Consider the following 21,716-nt stretch of genomic DNA (forward strand, 5'->3'; position numbering starts at 1 on the left):
CTCCTGTGTACTTTCGATTCTGCATCTCTGGAAATTATTTTCTGATATACAGGGTGTTACAATTACATAGATATTTTTCTATGTAATTGTTGATTTATTTGGAAATGAACATATATTTATGTATTTATTTTTAATTTTGCATCTCTGGAAATTATTTTCTAATATACAGGGTGTTCCAAAAAAAAATATTCAGCAAAAAAAAATGATTATTCAATAAATGAATAAACATCCTAATGCTTTTCAACTAAATTCCTAAAACGTCTGGTTTGGCAGCTATGGTAGCCTAACGCACTATTGCAGGACCCTGTATAATATTCTCTTCCCTTTGAATTAAATTTTCATATGTGAAATTCAATCGGCTGTGATTCGTGAAATTCAATCGGATGTGATTAGTGAAATTCGAGCGATACAAGTTTAAAATAAAATTGTCATTTCTATTGATGAAGGCATTTAATAACTTGTATATTGCGTGAAAGAATTATTGAAAATAAAAAAAAAACAAATAAATTTTTCGAGTATACTTCAAATTGATTATATAGAACGAAATATATGAGGAAGGACTACTAAAATTCAGAACATTAATGAAAAAATTAAGTATAAATCAAAACATTATGCCAATTTGACGTGATAATATCCTACCAAATTTCTACCCAACCTGAGACGTATATGTAGTTCATTTGGACGGCACACCTCAAGAAAAGCATTAAAATTACGTAAGAACAATAAGGAAGATGAAATTTATTTTGTATATGTATATTGTAGGTTTATATTCCTGTATTGAAATATAGAATTTAAAAATGAAACTTTCAATTAATTGGAAGAAACTCAAATGAGGAGATTGCAGACTAGCAGTAAATTATGTCTCCCTTGAATAATTCAATTTTCATATTGTGAAATTTAATAGTATGTGAATAATGGAATTTTTATATTCGAACAAGCCCTAGGCTTAAATTAAGACGAAGAAGAAGAAGAACAAAGATACAAATTAACAATAGAATTGTCATCCATATTGCTGAAAGCATAGAATATTTTGTATATAATGATTTTTAAAATTATTATCATATGTATAGCATTATTATGACCGAACTAGTTACCAACATTTGACTTGTCTTCCTTTTAATTCAATTTTTGATATCAATGATATTCTCTTTCAATTTTAATTCACAGGTATACCAGGTGATTTTTCTGAATTGAATCAGTCGAAAAACTCATGGAAAAATGTTACGATAAAAAATTTATGGTTTCGAAGGGGAAATCCACTTATGCTTTAATTTCCTTCATTTCTCTCACCCTTGAGGGGGGGGAGGGGGGCAAACTTTAATATAACATGCGCAGTACAATTTTTGAAACAAAACAATCCTACTTTCTCTTAATGAGAACTAAATGGATATACATTCTCCATAATGGTTAGAAATTCAGTGTTGTTTGTAATCTTGCCCTGACTAGTGTTGTTATTTATATATTTGTTGAATCTTCTTTGTGCTTGAGACAATGTCGTTTAATAACCAGAGTTCCGACATGATCCCAATACAAGTTGGTAAGTACTGTTATATGGATCGTCTATATTGTTTTATATTTTCGAATAGATTATTCAATTTGAAATTTGATATTATGATCCAATAATAAAAAAATAAATTATGACTTTTCAAAATATCACTGAATTTTCTTAGGAGTTTTTCAGGGTTCAAAATATTTAATTTAGAAAAAAAAAATTTAATCAAGAATGACAAATTGAAAATGAAACGTTTTACTCTAATACCTAATTAAATCTTAAATTTCCTATCTATAATTCTTCAACCTTCTAACAAACTTCAAATTTTTGCGGACACTTGTCCGCAAATAATTCGATTAAATGTTTCAAAGAAATGTCTTATTTTGACCTGAAAAATGCGCCTCTGAGATCTTGACATATTTTCAAACACCATGTATTATGATTTTTGAATTAATTATTATCATATTTATTTGAGATTTTATGCAATGAATTGATCTTGGCATGAAAGTATTAGTCATTTTCGATTTCTACGGAAGTTATGAAATATTATCCTCAATTTTATTATTTTCCCGATTTTTATGAGATATTTAAAAAAATAGAGTAATAATCTTACTTTATTAGAAAATTATATCATCTAGATTTGAAACATGATTTTTATTGCAGAATATGCAGAATATAAACGGAAGAAAGAATATTTGAAGAGAATAGTGAGACTCACGACATCAAAGATGCAGGATGACGAAAGTGATGTGGAGAGCGGCTCAATGAGCTACAGAATCCAATACAAAATCTACATAGAGGCTCTGAAACAATTATTAGGCAAGGAAGTAGTTGAGAGAAAAATAAAAGATAAGGAGGAAAGAGAAAAGAGAGAGAAAGAAGAAAAGAAAATTGAAGAAAGAACCTGGACCGAAAAGTTAGCAATTTTCAAAGCTATGAACAGAGCTTCTTGCTATAAGCAACTCTTGGATCAAGTAATTATCGGACAAGAAAGTATAAAAGATGCAAATTTGTTAATGGCGAACCTCTGTAGCCAGGACAAACAAAGAAATACACATAGACATTTAGAATTCACTCCTACTGTACCAAAAAGGGCTTTGTAAACTGATGGTTGTTAAAATATGAATAGATAGAACCAAATATGTTGAATCAAAAAATATACCAAAGAAATATTAAAAACAATTTCTCATTCTGGAGTTTTAGCATTTATTTTCAATACTCCATTAAATTTATCAGAAAAAATTATAGGGTTCTAATTCAAATTATTATCTGAGATGATCTGAAAATATGTAAATATATTGTATATAGTTCTGTATTAAAATAAAAAAATATAAAAAATAAAGCTTTTTAAATTATTCGAAATGAACTCAACTGGTAAGATTGCGGACTAACAGGTCATTAAAAATAAAGAAAATCTTCCCTTTGAATCATTCAATTTTCATTTTGTGAAATTCAATCGGATGTGATTAGTGGAATTCTTATCTTATCTATATGAAAAAAGTTACAAAATTATAATAGAATTTTCATCGCCATTAATGAAGGCAATGAATATCTTGTTTGTAGTACCTCCTTAAAAAATTATTCCATAAGAAAATCATTTACTGATGTAGAGAAAATTCATATCTATGAGAAAAATTCATATTTTCTTTATTCGTGAAATATATCAATGTTGTGCAAAAAAATTATCAAATAATATTAGATTCAAGCATGTTGTGTCACTCATATAGAAATTGCATGTAGTTATATTTCTGTTTCTACTCTGCATCTATATTTTCAGGTTAATAATAACTTTTTCCGAAAGAGAGAAATTCGTATTTTAAAATTTTTCAACAAATATTATGTAACACAGCTGAATTTACCTTTTTTTTCAACGCAATTTTCAAATATAATTATTTGAATCAACCTGCACATGTGCAGTTCAATTTATGTTACAAAAAAATCCTACTTCCTGCTAATGAAAAATAAGTGTATAAATATATTCTTAGTACGAGTTATAAATTCAGTGTTGTTTTTAATCTTACCCTGATTATTATTTATATTTATATATTTGTGAGTTCTTCTTTGTGCTTGAGACAATGTCCTCTAATAATCAGAGTTCCGACATGCTCACAATGCGAATTGGTGAATACCTATTTCTATGTCGTTATCAATCTGTATTTCAATTATTCCTAAACATATAATACTCATATATACAGGCTCCTGCAATAGTGTGTTAGGCTTCCATAGTTGCCAAACCAGATGTTTTAGAAATTTAGTTGAAAAGCATGTCCTGTGTACTTTCGATTCTGCATCTCTGGAAATTATTTTCTGATATACAGGGTGTTACAATTACATAGATATTTTTCTATGTAATTGTTGATTTATTTGGAAATGAACATATATTTATGTATTTATTTTTAATTTTGCATCTCTGGAAATTATTTTCTAATATACAGGGTGTTCCAAAAAAAAATATTCAGCAAAAAAAAATGATTATTCAATAAATGAATAAACATCCTAATGCTTTTCAACTAAATTCCTAAAACGTCTGGTTTGGCAGCTATGGTAGCCTAACGCACTATTGCAGGACCCTGTATAATATTCTCTTCCCTTTGAATTAAATTTTCATATGTGAAATTCAATCGGCTGTGATTCGTGAAATTCAATCGGATGTGATTAGTGAAATTCGAGCGATACAAGTTTAAAATAAAATTGTCATTTCTATTGATGAAGGCATTTAATAACTTGTATATTGCGTGAAAGAATTATTGAAAATAAAAAAAAAACAAATAAATTTTTCGAGTATACTTCAAATTGATTATATAGAACGAAATATATGAGGAAGGACTACTGCAATTCAGAACATTAATGAAAAAATTGAGTATAAATCAAAACATTATGCCAATTTGACGTGATAATATCCTACCAAATTTCTACCCAACCTGAGACGTATATGTAGTTCATTTGGACGGCGCACCTCAAGAAAAGCATCAAAATTACGTAAGAACAATAAGGAAGATGAAATTTATTTTGTATATGTATATTGTAGGTTTATATTCCTGTATTGAAATATAGAATTTAAAAATGAAACTTTCAATTAATTGGAAGAAACTCAAATGAGGAGATTGCAGACTAGCAGTAAATTATGTCTCCCTTGAATAATTCAATTTTCATATTGTGAAATTTAATAGTATGTGAATAATGGAATTTTTATATTCGAACAAGCCCTAAGCTCAAATTAAGACGAAGAAGAAGAAGAACAAAGATACAAATTAACAATAGAATTGTCATCCATATTGCTGAAAGCATAGAATATCTTGTATATAATGATTTTTAAAATTATTATCATATGTATAGCATTATTATGACCGAACTAGTTACCAACATTTGACTTGTCTTCCTTTTAATTCAATTTTTGATATCAATGATATTCTCTTTCAACTTCAATTCACAGGTATACCAGGTGATTTTTCTGAATTGAATCAGTCGAAAAACTCATGGAAAAATGTTACGATAAAAAATTTATGGTTTCGAAGGGGAAATCCACTTATGCTTTAATTTCCTTCATTTCTCTCACCCTTGAGGGGGGGGAAGAGGGGCAAACTTTAATATAACATGCGCAGTACAATTTTTGAAACAAAACAATCCTACTTTCTCTTAATGAGAAATAAATGGATATACATTCTCCATAATGGTTAGAAATTCAGTGTTGTTTGTAATCTTGCCCTGACTAGTGTTGTTATTTATATATTTATTGAATCTTCTTTGTGCTTGAGACAATGTCGTTTAATAACCAGAGTTCCGACATGATCCCAATACAAGTTGGTAAGTACTGTTATATGGATCGTCTATATTGTTTTATATTTTCGAATAGATTATTCAATTTGAAATTTGATATTATGATCCAATAATAAAAAAATAAATTATGACTTTTCAAAATATCACTGAATTTTCTTAGGAGTTTTTCAGGGTTCAAAATATTTATTTTAGAAAAAAAAAATTTAATCAAGAATGACAAATTGAAAATGAAACGTTTTACTCTAATACCTAATTAAATCTTAAATTTCTTATCTATAATTCTTCAACCTTCTAACAAACTTCAAATTTTTGCGGACACTTGTCCGCAAATAGTTCGATTAAATGTTTCAAAGAAATGTCTTATTTTGACCTGAAAATGCGCCTCTGAGATCTTGACATATTTTCAAACACCATGTATTATGATTTTTGAATTAATTATTATCATATTTATTTGAGATTTTATGCAATGAATTGATCTTGGCATGAAAGTATTAGTCATTTTCGATTTCTACGAAAGATATGAAATATTATCCTCAATTTTATTATTTTCCCGATTTTTATGAGATATTTAAAAAAATAGATTAATAATCTTACTTTATTAGAAAATTATATCATCTAGATTTGAAACATGATTTTTATTGTAGAATATGCAGAATATAAACGGAAGAAAGAATATTTGAAGAGAATAGTGAGACTCACGACATCAAAGATGCAGGATGACGAAAGTGATGTGGAGAGCGGCTCAATGAGCTACAGAATCCATTACAAAATCTACATAGAGGCTCTGGAGCAATTATTAGGCAAGGAAGTAGTTGAGAGAAAAATAAAAGATAAGGAGGAAAGAGAAAAGAGAGAGAAAGAAGAAAAGAAAATTGAAGAAAGAACCTGGACCGAAAAGTTAGCAATTTTCAAAGCTATGAACAGAGCTTCTTGCTATAAGCAACTCTTGGATCAAGTAATTATCGGACAAGAAAGTATAAAAGATGCAAATTTGTTAATGGCGAACCTCTGTAGCCAGGACTAACAAAGAAATACACATAGACATTTAGAATTCACTCCTACTGTACCAAAAAGGGCTTTGTAAACTGATGGTTGTTAAAATATGAATAGATAGAACCAAATATGTTGAATCAAAAAATATACCAAAGAAATATTAAAAACAATTTCTCATTCTGGAGTTTTAGCATTTATTTTCAATACTCCATTAAATTTATCAGAAAAAATTATAGGGTTCTAATTCAAATTATTATCTGAGATGATCTGAAAATATGTAAATATATTGTATATAGTTCTGTATTAAAATAAAAAAATATAAAAAATAAAGCTTTTTAAATTATTCGAAATGAACTCAACTGGTAAGATTGCGGACTAACAGGTCATTAAAAATAAAGAAAATCTTCCCTTTGAATCATTCAATTTTCATTTTGTGAAATTCAATCGGATGTGATTAGTGGAATTCTTATCTTATCTATATGAGAAAAGTTACAAAATTATAATAGAATTTTCATCCCCATTGATGAAGGCAATGAATATCTTGTTTGTAGTACCTCCTTAAAAGATTATTCCATAAGAAAATCATTTACTGATGTAGAGAAAATTCATATCTATGAGAAAAATTCATATTTTCTTTATTCGTGAAATATATCAATGTTGTGCAAAAAAATTATCAAATAATATTAGATTCAAGCATGTTGTGTCACTCATATAGAAATTGCATGTAGTTATATTTCTGTTTCTACTCTGCATCTATATTTTCAGGTTAATAATAACTTTTTCCGAAAGAGAGAAATTCGTATTTTAAAATTTTTCAACAAATATTATGTAACACAGCTGAATTTACCTTTTTTTTCAACGCAATTTTCAAATATAATTATTTGAATCAACCTGCACATGTGCAGTTCAATTTATGTAACAAAAAAATCCTACTTCCTGCTAATGAAAAATAAGTGCATAAATATATTCTTAGTACGAGTTATAAATTCAGTGTTGTTTTTAATCTTACCCTGATTATTATTTATATTTATATATTTGTGAGTTCTTCTTTGTGCTTGAGACAATGTCCTCTAATAATCAGAGTTCCGACATGCTCACAATGCGAATTGGTGAATACCTATTTCTATGTCGTTATCAATCTGTATTTCAATTATTCCTAAACATATAATACTCATATATACAGGCTCCTGCAATAGTGTGTTAGGCTTCCATAGTTGCCAAACCAGATGTTTTAGAAATTTAGTTGAAAAGCATCTCCTGTGTACTTTCGATTCTGCATCTCTGGAAATTATTTTCTGATATACAGGGTGTTACAATTACATAGATATTTTTCTATGTAATTGTTGATTTATTTGGAAATGAACATATATATTTATGTATTTATTTTTAATTTTGCATCTCTGGAAATTATTTTCTAATATACAGGGTGTTCCAAAAAAAAATATTCAGCAAAAAAAAATGATTATTCAATAAATGAATAAACATACTAATGATTTTCAACTAAATTCCTAAAACGTCTGGTTTGGCAGCTATGGTAGCCTAACGCACTATTGCAGGACCCTGTATAATATTCTCTTCCCTTTGAATTAAATTTTCATATGTGAAATTCAATCGGCTGTGATTCGTGAAATTCAATCGGATGTGATTAGTGAAATTCGAGCGATACAAGTTTAAAATAAAATTGTCATTTCTATTGATGAAGGCATTTAATAACTTGTATATTGCGTGAAAGAATTATTGAAAATAAAAAAAAAACAAATAAATTTTTCGAGTATACTTCAAATTGATTATATAGAACGAAATATATGAGGAAGGACTACTACAATTCAGAACATTAATGAAAAAATTAAGTATAAATCAAAACATTATGCCAATTTGACGTGATAATATCCTACCAAATTTCTACCCAACCTGAGACGTATATGTAGTTCATTTGGACGGCACACCTCAAGAAAAGCATTAAAATTACGTAAGAACAATAAGGAAGATGAAATTTATTTTGTATATGTATATTGTAGGTTTATATTGCTGTATTGAAATATAGAGTTTAAAAATGAAACTTTCAATTAATTGGAAGAAACTCAAATGAGGAGATTGCAGACTAGCAGTAAATTATGTCTCCCTTGAATAATTCAATTTTCATATTGTGAAATTTAATAGTATGTGAATAATGGAATTTTTATATTCGAACAAGCCCTAGGCTCAAATTAAGACGAAGAAGAAGAAGAACAAAGATACAAATTAACAATAGAATTGTCATCCATATTGCTGAAAGCATAGAATATCTTGTATATAATGATTTTTAAAATTATTATCATATGTATAGCATTATTATGACCGAACTAGTTACCAACATTTGACTTGTCTTCCTTTTAATTCAATTTTTGATATCAATGATATTCTCTTTCAACTTTAATTCACAGGTATACCAGGTGATTTTTCTGAATTGAATCAGTCGAAAAACTCATGGAAAAATGTTACGATAAAAAATTTATGGTTTCGAAGGGGAAATCCACTTATGCTTTAATTTCCTTCATTTCTCTCACCCTTGAGGGGGGGGGAAGAGGGTCAAACTTTAATATAACATGCGCAGTACAATTTTTGAAACAAAACAATCCTACTTTCTCTTAATGAGAAATAAATGGATATACATTCTCCATAATGGTTAGAAATTCAGTGTTGTTTGTAATCTTGCCCTGACTAGTGTTGTTATTTATATATTTGTTGAATCTTCTTTGTGCTTGAGACAATGTCGTTTAATAACCAGAGTTCCGACATGATCCCAATACAAGTTGGTAAGTACTGTTATATGGATCGTCTATATTGTTTTATATTTTCGAATAGATTATTCAATTTGAAATTTGATATTATGATCCGATAATAAAAAAATAAATTATGACTTTTCAAAATATCACTGAATTTTCTTAGGAGTTTTTCAGGGTTCAAAATATTTATTTTAGAAAAAAAAAATTTAATCAAGAATGACAAATTGAAAATGAAACGTTTTACTCTAATACCTAATTAAATCTTAAATTTCTTATCTATAATTCTTCAACCTTCTAACAAACTTCAAATTTTTGCGGACACTTGTCCGCAAATAATTCGATTAAATGTTTCAAAGAAATGTCTTATTTTGACCTGAAAAATGCGCCTCTGAGATCTTGACATATTTTCAAACACCATGTATTATGATTTTTGAATTAATTATTATCATATTTATTTGAGATTTTATGCAATGAATTGATCTTGGCATGAAAGTATTAGTCATTTTCGATTTCTACGGAAGTTGTGAAATATTATCCTCAATTTTATTATTTTTCCGATTTTTATGAGATATTTGAAAAAATTGAGTAATAATCTTACTTTATTAGAAAATTATATCATCTAGATTTGAAACATGATTTTTATTGCAGAATATGCAGAATATAAACGGAAGAAAGAATATTTGAAGAGAATAGTGAGACTCACGACATCAAAGATGCAGGATGACGAAAGTGATGTGGAGAGCGGCTCAATGAGCTACAGAATCCATTACAAAATCTACATAGAGGCTCTGGAGCAATTATTAGGCAAGGAAGTAGTTGAGAGAAAAATAAAAGATAAGGAGGAAAGAGAAAAGAGAGAGAAAGAAGAAAAGAAAATTGAAGAAAGAACCTGGACCGAAAAGTTAGCAATTTTCAAAGCTATGAACAGAGCTTCTTGCTATAAGCAACTCTTGGATCAAGTAATTATCGGACAAGAAAGTATAAAAGATGCAAATTTGTTAATGGCGAACCTCTGTAGCCAGGACAAACAAAGAAATACACATAGACATTTAGAATTCACTCCTACTGTACCAAAAAGGGCTTTGTAAACTGATGGTTGTTAAAATATGAATAGATAGAACCAAATATGTTGAATCAAAAAATATACCAAAGAAATATTAAAAACAATTTCTCATTCTGGAGTTTTAGCATTTATTTTCAATACTCCATTAAATTTATCAGAAAAAATTATAGGGTTCTAATTCAAATTATTATCTGAGATGATCTGAAAATATGTAAATATATTGTATATAGTTCTGTATTAAAATAAAAAAATATAAAAAATAAAGCTTTTTAAATTATTCGAAATGAACTCAACTGGTAAGATTGCGGACTAACAGGTCATTAAAAATAAAGAAAATCTTCCCTTTGAATCATTCAATTTTCATTTTGTGAAATTCAATCGGATGTGATTAGTGGAATTCTTATCTTATCTATATGAGAAAAGTTACAAAATTATAATAGAATTTTCATCCCCATTAATGAAGGCAATGAATATCTTGTTTGTAGTACCTCCTTAAAAGATTATTCCATAAGAAAATCATTTACTGATGTAGAGAAAATTCATATCTATGAGAAAAATTCATATTTTCTTTATTCGTGAAATATATCAATGTTGTGCAAAAAAATTATCAAATAATATTAGATTCAAGCATGTTGTGTCACTCATATAGAAATTGCATGTAGTTATATTTCTGTTTCTACTCTGCATCTATATTTTCAGGTTAATAATAACTTTTTCCGAAAGAGAGAAATTCGTATTTTAAAATTTTTCAACAAATATTATGTAACACAGCTGAATTTACCTTTTTTTTCAACGCAATTTTCAAATATAATTATTTGAATCAACCTGCACATGTGCAGTTCAATTTATGTAACAAAAAAATCCTACTTCCTGCTAATGAAAAATAAGTGTATAAATATATTCTTAGTACGAGTTATAAATTCAGTGTTGTTTTTAATCTTACCCTGATTATTATTTATATTTATATATTTGTGAGTTCTTCTTTGTGCTTGAGACAATGTCCTCTAATAATCAGAGTTCCGACATGCTCACAATGCGAATTGGTGAATACCTATTTCTATGTCGTTATCAATCTGTATTTCAATTATTCCTAAACATATAATACTCATATATACAGGCTCCTGCAATAGTGTGTTAGGCTTCCATAGTTGCCAAACCAGATGTTTTAGAAATTTAGTTGAAAAGCATCTCCTGTGTACTTTCGATTCTGCATCTCTGGAAATTATTTTCTGATATACAGGGTGTTACAATTACATAGATAGTTTTCTATGTAATTGTTGATTTATTTGGAAATGAACATATATTTATGTATTTATTTTTAATTTTGCATCTCTGGAAATTATTTTCTAATATACAGGGTGTTCCAAAAAAAAATATTCAGCAAAAAAAAATGATTATTCAATAAATGAATAAACATACTAATGATTTTCAACTAAATTCCTAAAACGTCTGGTTTGGCAGCTATGGTAGCCTAACGCACTATTGCAGGACCCTGTATAATATTCTCTTCCCTTTGAATTAAATTTTCATATGTGAAATTCAATCGGCTGTGATTCGTGAAATTCAATCGGATGTGATTAGTGAAATTCGAGCGATACAAGTTTAAAATGAAATTGTCATTTCTATTGATGAAGGCATTTAATAACTTGTATATTGCGTGAAAGAATTATTGAAAATAAAAAAAAAACAAATAAATTTTTCGAGTATACTTCAAATTGATTATATAGAACGAAATATATGAGGAAGGACAACTACAATTCAGAACATTAATGAAAAAATTAAGTATAAATCAAAACATTATGCCAATTTGACGTGATAATATCCTACCAAATTTCTACCCAACCTGAGACGTATATGTAGTTCATTTGGACGGCACACCTCAAGAAAAGCATTAAAATTACGTAAGAACAATAAGGAAGATGAAATTTATTTTGTATATGTATATTGTAGGTTTATATTCCTGTATTGAAATATAGAATTTAAAAATGAAACTTTCAATTAATTGGAAGAAACTCAAATGAGGAGATTGCAGACTAGCAGTAAATTATGTCTCCCTTGAATAATTCAATTTTCATATTGTGAAATTTAATAGTATGTGAATAATGGAATTTTTATATTCGAACAAGCCCTAGGCTTAAATTAAGACGAAGAAGAAGAAGAACAAAGATACAAATTAACAATAGAATTGTCATCCATATTGCTGAAAGCATAGAATATCTTGTATATAATGATTTTTAAAATTATTATCATATGTATAGCATTATTATGACCGAACTAGTTACCAACATTTGACTTGTCTTCCTTTTAATTCAATTTTTGATATCAATGATATTCTCTTTCAACTTTAATTCACAGGTATACCAGGTGATTTTTCTGAATTGAATCAGTCGAAAAACTCATGGAAAAATGTTACGATAAAAAATTTATGGTTTCGAAGGGGAAATCCACTTATGCTTTAATTTCCTTCATTTCTCTCACCCTTGAGGGGGGGGAAGAGGGGCAAACTTTAATATAACATGCGCAGTACAATTTTTGAAACAAAACAATCCTACTTTCTCTTAATGAGAAATAAATGTTTAATGGATTCGGTCCTTACTTGGCGGAATATAACCAATATAACTTTGTAATTTATACCCTTTCGAATATTTTTGTGTCAATTTTGTTCCTATATAAGATTCCGAAAACCTTTGTACTCTTATCAGTTCAGAAATGTAGCCTGATGAAGCCACAGTGTGGCGAAACAATTGTTGCTAACAATTAAATAACATAGTGGAAATTACTTCGTTTTATTTTATTTAGAGAAATAAATGGATATACATTCTCCATAATGGTTAGAAATTCAGTGTTGTTTGTAATCTTGCCCTGACTAGTGTTGTTATTTATATATTTGTTGAATCTTCTTTGTGCTTGAGACAATGTCGTTTAATAACCAGAGTTCCGACATGATCCCAATACAAGTTGGTAAGTACTGTTATATGGATCGTCTATATTGTTTTATATTTTCGAATAGATTATTCAATTTGAAATTTGATATTATGATCCAATAATAAAAAAATAAATTATGACTTTTCAAAATATCACTGAATTTTCTTAGGAGTTTTTCAGGGTTCGAAATATTTATTTTAGAAAAAAAAAATTTAATCAAAAATGACAAATTGAAAATGAAACGTTTTACTCTAATACCTAATTAAATCTTAAATTTCTTATCTATAATTCTTCAACCTTCTAACAAACTTCAAATTTTTGCGGACACTTGTCCGCAAATAATTCGATTAAATGTTTCAAAGAAATGTCTTATTTTGACCTGAAAATGCGCCTCTGAGATCTTGACATATTTTCAAACACCATGTATTATGATTTTTGAATTAATTATTATCATATTTATTTGAGATTTTATGCAATGAATTGATCTTGGCATGAAAGTATTAGTCATTTTCGATTTCTACGAAAGTTATGAAATATTATCCTCAATTTTATTATTTTCCCGATTTTTATGAGATATTTAAAAAAATAGAGTTATAATCTTACTTTATTTGAAAATTATATGATCTAGATTTGAAACATGATTTTTATTGCAGAATATGCAGAATATAAACGGAAGAAAGAATATTTGAAGAGAATAGTGAGACTCACGACATCAAAGATGCAGGATGACGAAAGTGATGTGGAGAGCGGCTCAATGAGCTACAGAATCCATTACAGAATCTACATAGAGGCTCTGGAGCAATTATTAGGCAAGGAAGTAGTTGAGAGAAAAATAAAAGATAAGGAGGAAAGAGAAAAGAGAGAGAAAGAAGAAAAAAAAATTGAAGAAAGAACCTGGACCGAAAAGTTAGCAATTTTCAAAGCTATGAACAGAGCTTCTTGTTATAAGCAACTCTTGGATCAAGTAATTATCGGACATGAAAGTAAAAAAGATGCAAATTTGTTGATGACGAACCTCTGTAGCCAGGACAAACAAAGAAATACACATAAACATTTAGAATTCATTCCTACTGTACCAAAGAGGGCTTTGTGAACTGATGGTTGTTAAAATATGAATAGATAGAACCAAATATGTTGAATCAAAAAATATACCAAAGAAATATTAAAAACAATTTCTCATTCTGGAGTTTTAGCATTTATTTTCAATACTCCATTAAATTTATCAGAAAAAATTATAGGGTTCTAATTCAAATTGTTATCTGAGATGATCTGAAAATATGTTAATATATTGTATATAGTTCTGTATTAAAATAAAAAAAATATAAAAAATTAAGCTTTTTAAATTATTCGAAATGAACTCAACTGGTAAGATTTCGGACTAACAGGTCATTAAAAATAAAGAAAATCTTCCCTTTGAATCATTCAATTTTCATTTTGTGAAATTCAATCGGATGTGATTAGTGGAATTCTCATCTTATCTATATGAGAAAAGTTACAAAATTATAATATAATTTTCATCCCCATTAATGAAGGCAATGAATATATTATTTGTAGTACCTCCTTAAAAGATTATTCCATAAGAAAATCATTTACTGATGTAGAGAAAATTCATATCTATGAGAAAAATTCATATTTTCTTTATTCGTGAAATATATCAATTTTGTGCAAAAAAATTATCAAATAATATTAGATTCAAGCATATTGTGTCACTCATATAGAAATTGCTTGTAGTTATATTTCTGTTTCTACTCTGCATCTATATTTTCAGGTTAATAATAACTTTTTCCGAAAGAGAAATTCGTATTTTAAAATTTTTTAACAAATATTATGTAACACAGCTGAATTTACCTTTTTTTTCAACGCAATTTTCAAATATAATTATTTGAATCAACCTGCACATGTGCAGTTCAATTTATGTAACAAAAAAATCCTACTTCTCGCTAATGAAAAATAAGTGTATAAATATATTCTTAGTACGAGTTATAAATTCAGTGTTGTTTTTAATCTTACCCTGATTAGTATTTATATTTATATATTTGTGAGTTCTTCTTTGTGCTTGAGACAATGTCCTCTAATAGTCAGAGTTCCGACATGCGAATTAGTGAATACCTATTTCTATGTCGTTATCAATCTGTATTTCAATTATTCATAAACATATGATACTCATATATACAGGCTCCTGCAATAGTGTGTTAGGCTTCCATAGTTGCCAAACCAGATGTTTTAGAAATTTAGTTGAAAAGCATTTCCTTTGTACTTTCGATTCTGCATCTCTGGAAATTATTTTCTGATATACAGGGTGTTACAATTACATAGATATTTTTCTATGTAATTGTTGATTTATTTGGAAATGAACATTAATTTATGTATTTATTTTTAATTTTGCATCTCTGGAAATTATTGTCTAATATACAGGGTGTTCCAAAAAAAAATAATCAGCAAAAAAAATGATTATTCAATAAATGAATAAACATCCTAATGCTTTTCAACTAAATTCCTAAAACGTCTGGTTTAGCAGCTATGGTAGCCTAACGCACTATTGCAGGACCCTGTATAATATTCTCTTCCCTCTGAATTAAATTTCCATATGTGAAATTCAATCGGCTGTGATTCGTGAAATTCAATCGGATGTGATTAGTGAAATTCGAGCAATACAAGTTTAAAATAAAATTGTCATTTCTATTGATGAAGGCATTGAATAACTTGTATATTGCGTGAAAGAATTATTGAATTGGTTTGGGCTGATATTTGATATAAATATAATAAATTCAGTCAAAGTCTGAGAGGAAAGAACAGGGTATTCAAAATTCAGCAAGATTTCAGGATGTATTTGTTTTTTCAGGTCAAAAACCATCCGGGCGATTGAAACCTCTTGATACAAGTCCTCCATGATGACCTTCATTCATGGTATACGTTTGTTTCATTCTTCCCGGGACACCCTGTATGATGGTTTTTAAAATTATTATTCCATTAGTGAATCATTAACCAATGTGGTGAAAAGACGGCTTCAATTTAATCCGCCATTAATTAATTAACTGCTTCTTGGAACTGCATGAAATTGAGATGATTTTAAACAAATATTTCGTAGAAAGTTTACAATCAACCTTACAGCAAAATAATTGTGAAGAATAATACTCCTTTTAGATAGAACTTTCCATTACAGGAATTCAAAAATTGAAAAATAACAGAGGTATTTAATTGCATCAGTTTGATTATGTATTATTTTCGATAAAGTATGAGCTACAAATGTTTATTAGCCTGTATCAGGCCCAACCAGACATAGCAACGACATCTTTTACATCTGCCTGTTCAACTGTCATTTCACTGCATTTTTATTTGTTTAATAGCGTGTACAGCACAATTTTGTTCCGAGATATGATATTTATTAGAAAAGTTTATAAAATTCAATATCCGTGAAAAGGACCATGTTTTATGTTGTGCATAAAAATGATCAGATAATCTTAGACTCAAGCATGTTGTTTCTGCTATGAAAATTGCATTTGTATATTTTCATATTATGCGGAAAAGGGTCCTTCCGCCAAGACATGAAAAAAAATCCTGCGATTTTTGGATTATAGTATTTTTGCGTAATCATCGGTAATTTTTACGCCATAATTATTACGTAATATTTTTTACGTGGAAATAAAGCAAGATAGTTTCACTGAATAAAATAAAAACGCTGACAAAGTTCCTCGATTATGACTAGAACTAAACGAATAAAAACTGTGTATATTATGGGGAACATTTTCCATCTTTTTTTGTTACGATGACAGGCTATTATTCTTAACGACGTCATCATCATAAATAATTGAAACAATCAGAGTCCCATAGATACATCCAAAATCAAATACACAAAGGGCTTGGGTAATAATGTAATAATAATTGGCGATTACATTAGTAGAAGACCTTCCTGGAAGTGTTCTACCTCAAATAGAAAATTTGTACCTAGATAATAGAAACTTTCTTATCGATTTTCCAACAAATTCCTATATTTCTAATATCATCCAGCTAATTAAAGTATAAGATGTACTAAAATTTTTTTTTTTCGAATTATTATCTAGAATTTTTTCGTTTTTTCTATCAATGAGGGGGTTATGTCCCCAATAACCCCCACTCATTACTCCCATGGCAACAATACTCGAAATGAATACGGCATCGATGATTTAACATCAAATAATTTTCTCAATAGAATGGAACCAATTCGAGGAATCATTGCCAAATAGGTAATTCAAATTTAAATATTGAATTGAAATCAGTAAATGACATAGACAAATGCATCAATAATTCGACAAAAACAAAATCAATTCAGCCCATATAGACCTTCTAAATAACTTATTTTGAACAATTAAGCCCTGATTGACATTATGTGAAAGAACTAATCATATAAAAAACAGGCTTAAAAAAATTTTCAACGAAATTATAACATAATTTTTTTCAATAATATAAAATTCAGTTAAATCGAATCATTGAAGAAATAATCAGCTTTCTCAAATCGAATCATTGGAATTTTTTACGAAAGATGTAATAACTTGTTCCTTAAAGAAAAATGCAATCTTTGGAATCTCCATCATTCACGGACCTAAAGGATTAATTTATGGTGATGCAACTAGAGCTGAACATCTGGCAGAATCGTATGCCGAAATTCATAGATCGACACGCGATATGTCTAATCAACACATCAGAGTATTAGTAAATTGAATAGTCCAAAATTTTACCAACAAACATTACTACCTACCACCGAAGGCATGAAGCTTTTGTAAGGAAATTTAACATCATGAATAGTTTCAAAACTCAAAAAGCTCCAGGTGAGGATGAAATAAATAATAAAATCCTCAAAAATCTTCATCGAAAGGCCATAGTTCAGCTTTATTATATTTTAACACTGGCCTGACAATGAAATATTTCTCAGATGCCTGGAAAAACACCAGTGTATCTTTCTCTGAACCGAAAATATATTCAAAATTTGCAACAAACTATCGCCCCATAAGTCTTTAATCAAACATTTTTAAAGCTTTTAAGGAAATCATTCAAAACAAAATAAAAGTACATAAATTGAAATATAAAGACTAATCGATGAAAAATATACTATAACAAATGAAAAATAAAAATCAATTCAAGGAAAACTGAAGTCATCTATTTCACCCATGAAAGGGAGATCAACAAAATTGTGAATAAGTTAATATTAAACAGCAAATCAATAAAAATGAAACTATCTAAAAAAATTATATTTAAAAGCACATTTGAGAAATATAGCACAAAGGCTATAAATAATACTTCGAAACATACAATAATACTTCGTAACATATAATAATACTTTGTAACATATAATAATACTTCGAAACATTTCCAATCATCGACAGATATAATAAACTCAGTAGAAAGTTAAAACTAACAATATACAAACAAAGTATTGAACCGCCTTTCTTGTATGCAAATCCAATTAGTTGTATCTACTACATTGAACACCAATTACAGAAAACTTCAAATGATCTAGAATAAATTTCTTCGAACTATTTCAAATAGAACGAAACGAATCAATATCGGTAAGATAAGAACCATCCAAGAAAATAAAAAAAAAACAAATAAATTCTTCGAGTATACTTCAAATTGATTATATAGAACGAAATATATGAGGACTACTACAATTCAGAACATTAATGAAAAAATTAAGTATAAATCAAAACATTATGCCAATTTGACGTGATAATATCCTACCAAATTTCAACCCAACCTGAGACGTATATGTGTTTCATTTGGACGGCACACCTCAAGAAAAGCATTAAAATTACGTAAGAACAATGAGGAAGATGAAATTTATTTTGTATATGTATATTGTAGGTTTATATTCCTGTATTGAAATATAGAATTTAAAAATGAAACTTTCAATTTATTGGAAGAAACTCAAATGGGGAGATTGCAGACTAGCAGTAAATTATGTCCCCCTTGAATAATTCAATTTTCATATTGTGAAATTTAATAGTATGTGAATAATGAAATTTTTATATTCGAACAAGCCCTAGGCTTGAATCAAGACGAAGAAGAAGAAGAACAAAGATACAAATTAACAATAGAATTGTCATCCCTATTGCTGAAAGCATAGAATATCTTGTATATAATGATTTTTAAAATTATTATCATATGTATAGCATTATTATGACCGAACTAGTTACTAACTTTTGACTTGTCTTCCTTTAAATTCAATTTTTGATATCAACTTTCAACTTTAGTTCACAGGTATACCAGGTGATTTTTCTGAATTGAATCAGTCGAAAAACTCAAGGAAAAATGTTACGATACAAAATTTATGGTTTTGAAGGGGAAATCCACTTATGCTTTAATTTCCCTCATTTCTCTCACCCTTGAGGTGGGGGGAAGAAGAGGGGCAAACTTTAATATAACATGCGCAGTACATTTTTTGAAACAAAACAATCCTACTTTCTCTTAATGAGAAATGAATGGATATACATTCTCCATAATGGTTAGAAATTCAGTGTTGTTTGTAATCTTGCCCTGACTAGTGTTGTTATTTATATATTTGTTAAATCTTCTTGTGCTTGAGACAATGTCGTTTAATAACCAGAGTTCCGACATGATCCCAATACAAGTTGGTAAGTACTGTTATATGGATTGTCTATATTGTTTTATATTTTCGAATAGATTATTCAATTTAAAATTTGATATTATGGTCCAATAATAAAAAAATAAATTATGACTTTTCAAAATATCACTGAATTTTCTCAGGAGTTTTTCAGGGTTCAAAATATTTATTTTAGAAAAAAAAAATTTAATCAAGAATGACAAATTGAAAATGAAACGTTTTACTCTAATACCTAATTAAATCTTAAATTTCTTATCAATAATTCTTCAACCTTCTAACAAACTTCAAATTTTTGCGGACACTTGTCCGCAAATAATTCGATTGAATGATTTTAAGAAATGTCTTATTTTGACCTGAAAAATACACCATGTATTATGATTTTTGAATTAATTATTATCATATTTATTTGAGATTTTATGCAATGAATTGATCTTGGCATGAATGTATTAGTCATTTTCGATTTCTACGGAAGTTTTGAAATATTATCCTCAATTTTATTATTTTCCCGATTTTGGAGAGATACCGTTCAACTTTTTATGAGATATTTAAAAAAATAGAGTGATAATCTTACTTTATTAGAGAATTATATCATCTAGATTTGAAACATGATTTTTATTGCAGAATATGCAGAATATAAACGGAAGAAAGAATATTTGAAGAGAATAGTGAGACTCACGACATCAAAGATGCAGGATGACGAAAGTGATGTGGAGAGCGGCTCAATGAGCTACAGAATCCATTACAAAATCTACATAGAGGCTCTGGAGCAATTATTAGGCAAGGAAGTAGTTGAGAGAAAAATAAAAGATAAGGAGGAAAGAGAAAAGAGAGAGAAAGAAGAAAAGAAAATTGAAGAAAGAACCTGGACCGAAAAGTTAGCAATTTTCAAAGCTATGAACAGAGCTTCTTGCTATAAGCAACTCTTGGATCAAGTAATTATCGGACAAGAAAGTATAAAAGATGCAAATTTGTTAATGGCGAACCTCTGTAGCCAGGACAAACAAAGAAATACACATAGACATTTAGAATTCACTCCTACTGTACCAAAAAGGGCTTTATGAACTGATGGTTGTTAAAATATGAATAGATAGAACCAAGTATGTTGAATCAAAAAATATACCAAAGAAATATTAAAAACAATTTCTCATTCTGGAGTTTTAGCATTTATTTTCAATACTCCATTAAATTTATTTTTAATTTTAGAAAAAATTATAGGGTTCTAATTCAAATTATTATCTGAGATGATCTGAAAATATGTAAATATATTGTATATAGTTCTGTATTAAAATGAAAAAATATAAAAAATAAAGCTTTTTGAATTATTCGAAATGAACTCAACTGGTAAGATTTCGGACTAACAGGTCATTAAAAATAAAGAAAATCTTCCCTTTGAATCATTCAATTTTCATTTTGTGAAATTCGATCGGATGTGATTAGTGGAATTCTCATCTTATCTATATGAGAAAAGTTACAAAATTATAATAGAATTTTCATCCCATTAATGAAAGCAATAAATATCTTATTTGTAGTACCTCCTTAAATGATTATTCCATAAGAAAATCATTTACTGATGTAGAGAAAATTCATATTTATGAGAAAAATTCATATTTTCTTTATTCGTGAAATATATCAATGTTGTGCAAAAAAATTATCAAATAATATTAGATTCAAGCATGTTGTGTCACTCATATAGAAATTGCTTGTAGTTATATTTCTGTTTCTACTCTGCATCTATATTTTCAGGTAAATAATAACTTTTCCCGAAAGAGAGAAATTCGTATTTTAAAATTTTTTAACAAATATTATGTAACACAGCTGAATTTACCTTTTTTTTCAACGCAATTTTCAAATATAATTATTTGAATCAACCTGCACATGTGCAGTTCAATTTATGTAACAAAAAAATCCTACTTCCCGCTAATGAAAAATAAGTGTATAAATATATTCTTAGTACGAGTTATAAATTCAGTGTTGTTTTTAATCTTACCCTGGTAAGTATTTATATTTATATATTTGTGAGTTCTTCTTTGTGCTTGAGAAAATGTCCTCTAATAGTCAGAGTTCCGACATGCTCACAATGCGAATGGGTGAATACCTATTTCT

The 21,716-nt window shown here is 28.2% G+C and overlaps 3 protein-coding genes across 13 annotated transcripts in view; 2 read left to right on the forward strand and 1 right to left on the reverse strand.

The window, feature by feature from the left end:
• The window catches only part of LOC123679072 (dipeptidyl peptidase 4), a 362,978-nt gene that overhangs the window by 90,471 nt on the left and 250,791 nt on the right, over nt 1–21,716 (reverse strand). The window lies entirely within an intron of this gene.
• LOC123679074 lies at nt 8,880–11,305 on the forward strand. Its single transcript, XM_045616446.1, has 2 exons — nt 8,880–9,057; nt 9,676–11,305. Exons 1-2 carry the CDS (start codon nt 9,012–9,014, stop codon nt 10,113–10,115), a joined length of 486 nt encoding a protein of 161 aa, XP_045472402.1. The 5' UTR covers nt 8,880–9,011; the 3' UTR covers nt 10,116–11,305.
• On the forward strand, nt 19,486–20,709 carry LOC123679081. The gene is made up of 2 exons (XM_045616453.1): nt 19,486–19,623; nt 20,235–20,709. Exons 1-2 carry the CDS (start codon nt 19,578–19,580, stop codon nt 20,672–20,674), a joined length of 486 nt encoding a protein of 161 aa, XP_045472409.1. The 5' UTR covers nt 19,486–19,577; the 3' UTR covers nt 20,675–20,709.

This window comes from Harmonia axyridis, chromosome 4 (genome assembly GCF_914767665.1).
Source record: "Harmonia axyridis chromosome 4, icHarAxyr1.1, whole genome shotgun sequence".
Taxonomy (NCBI): Eukaryota; Metazoa; Arthropoda; class Insecta; order Coleoptera; family Coccinellidae; genus Harmonia; species Harmonia axyridis.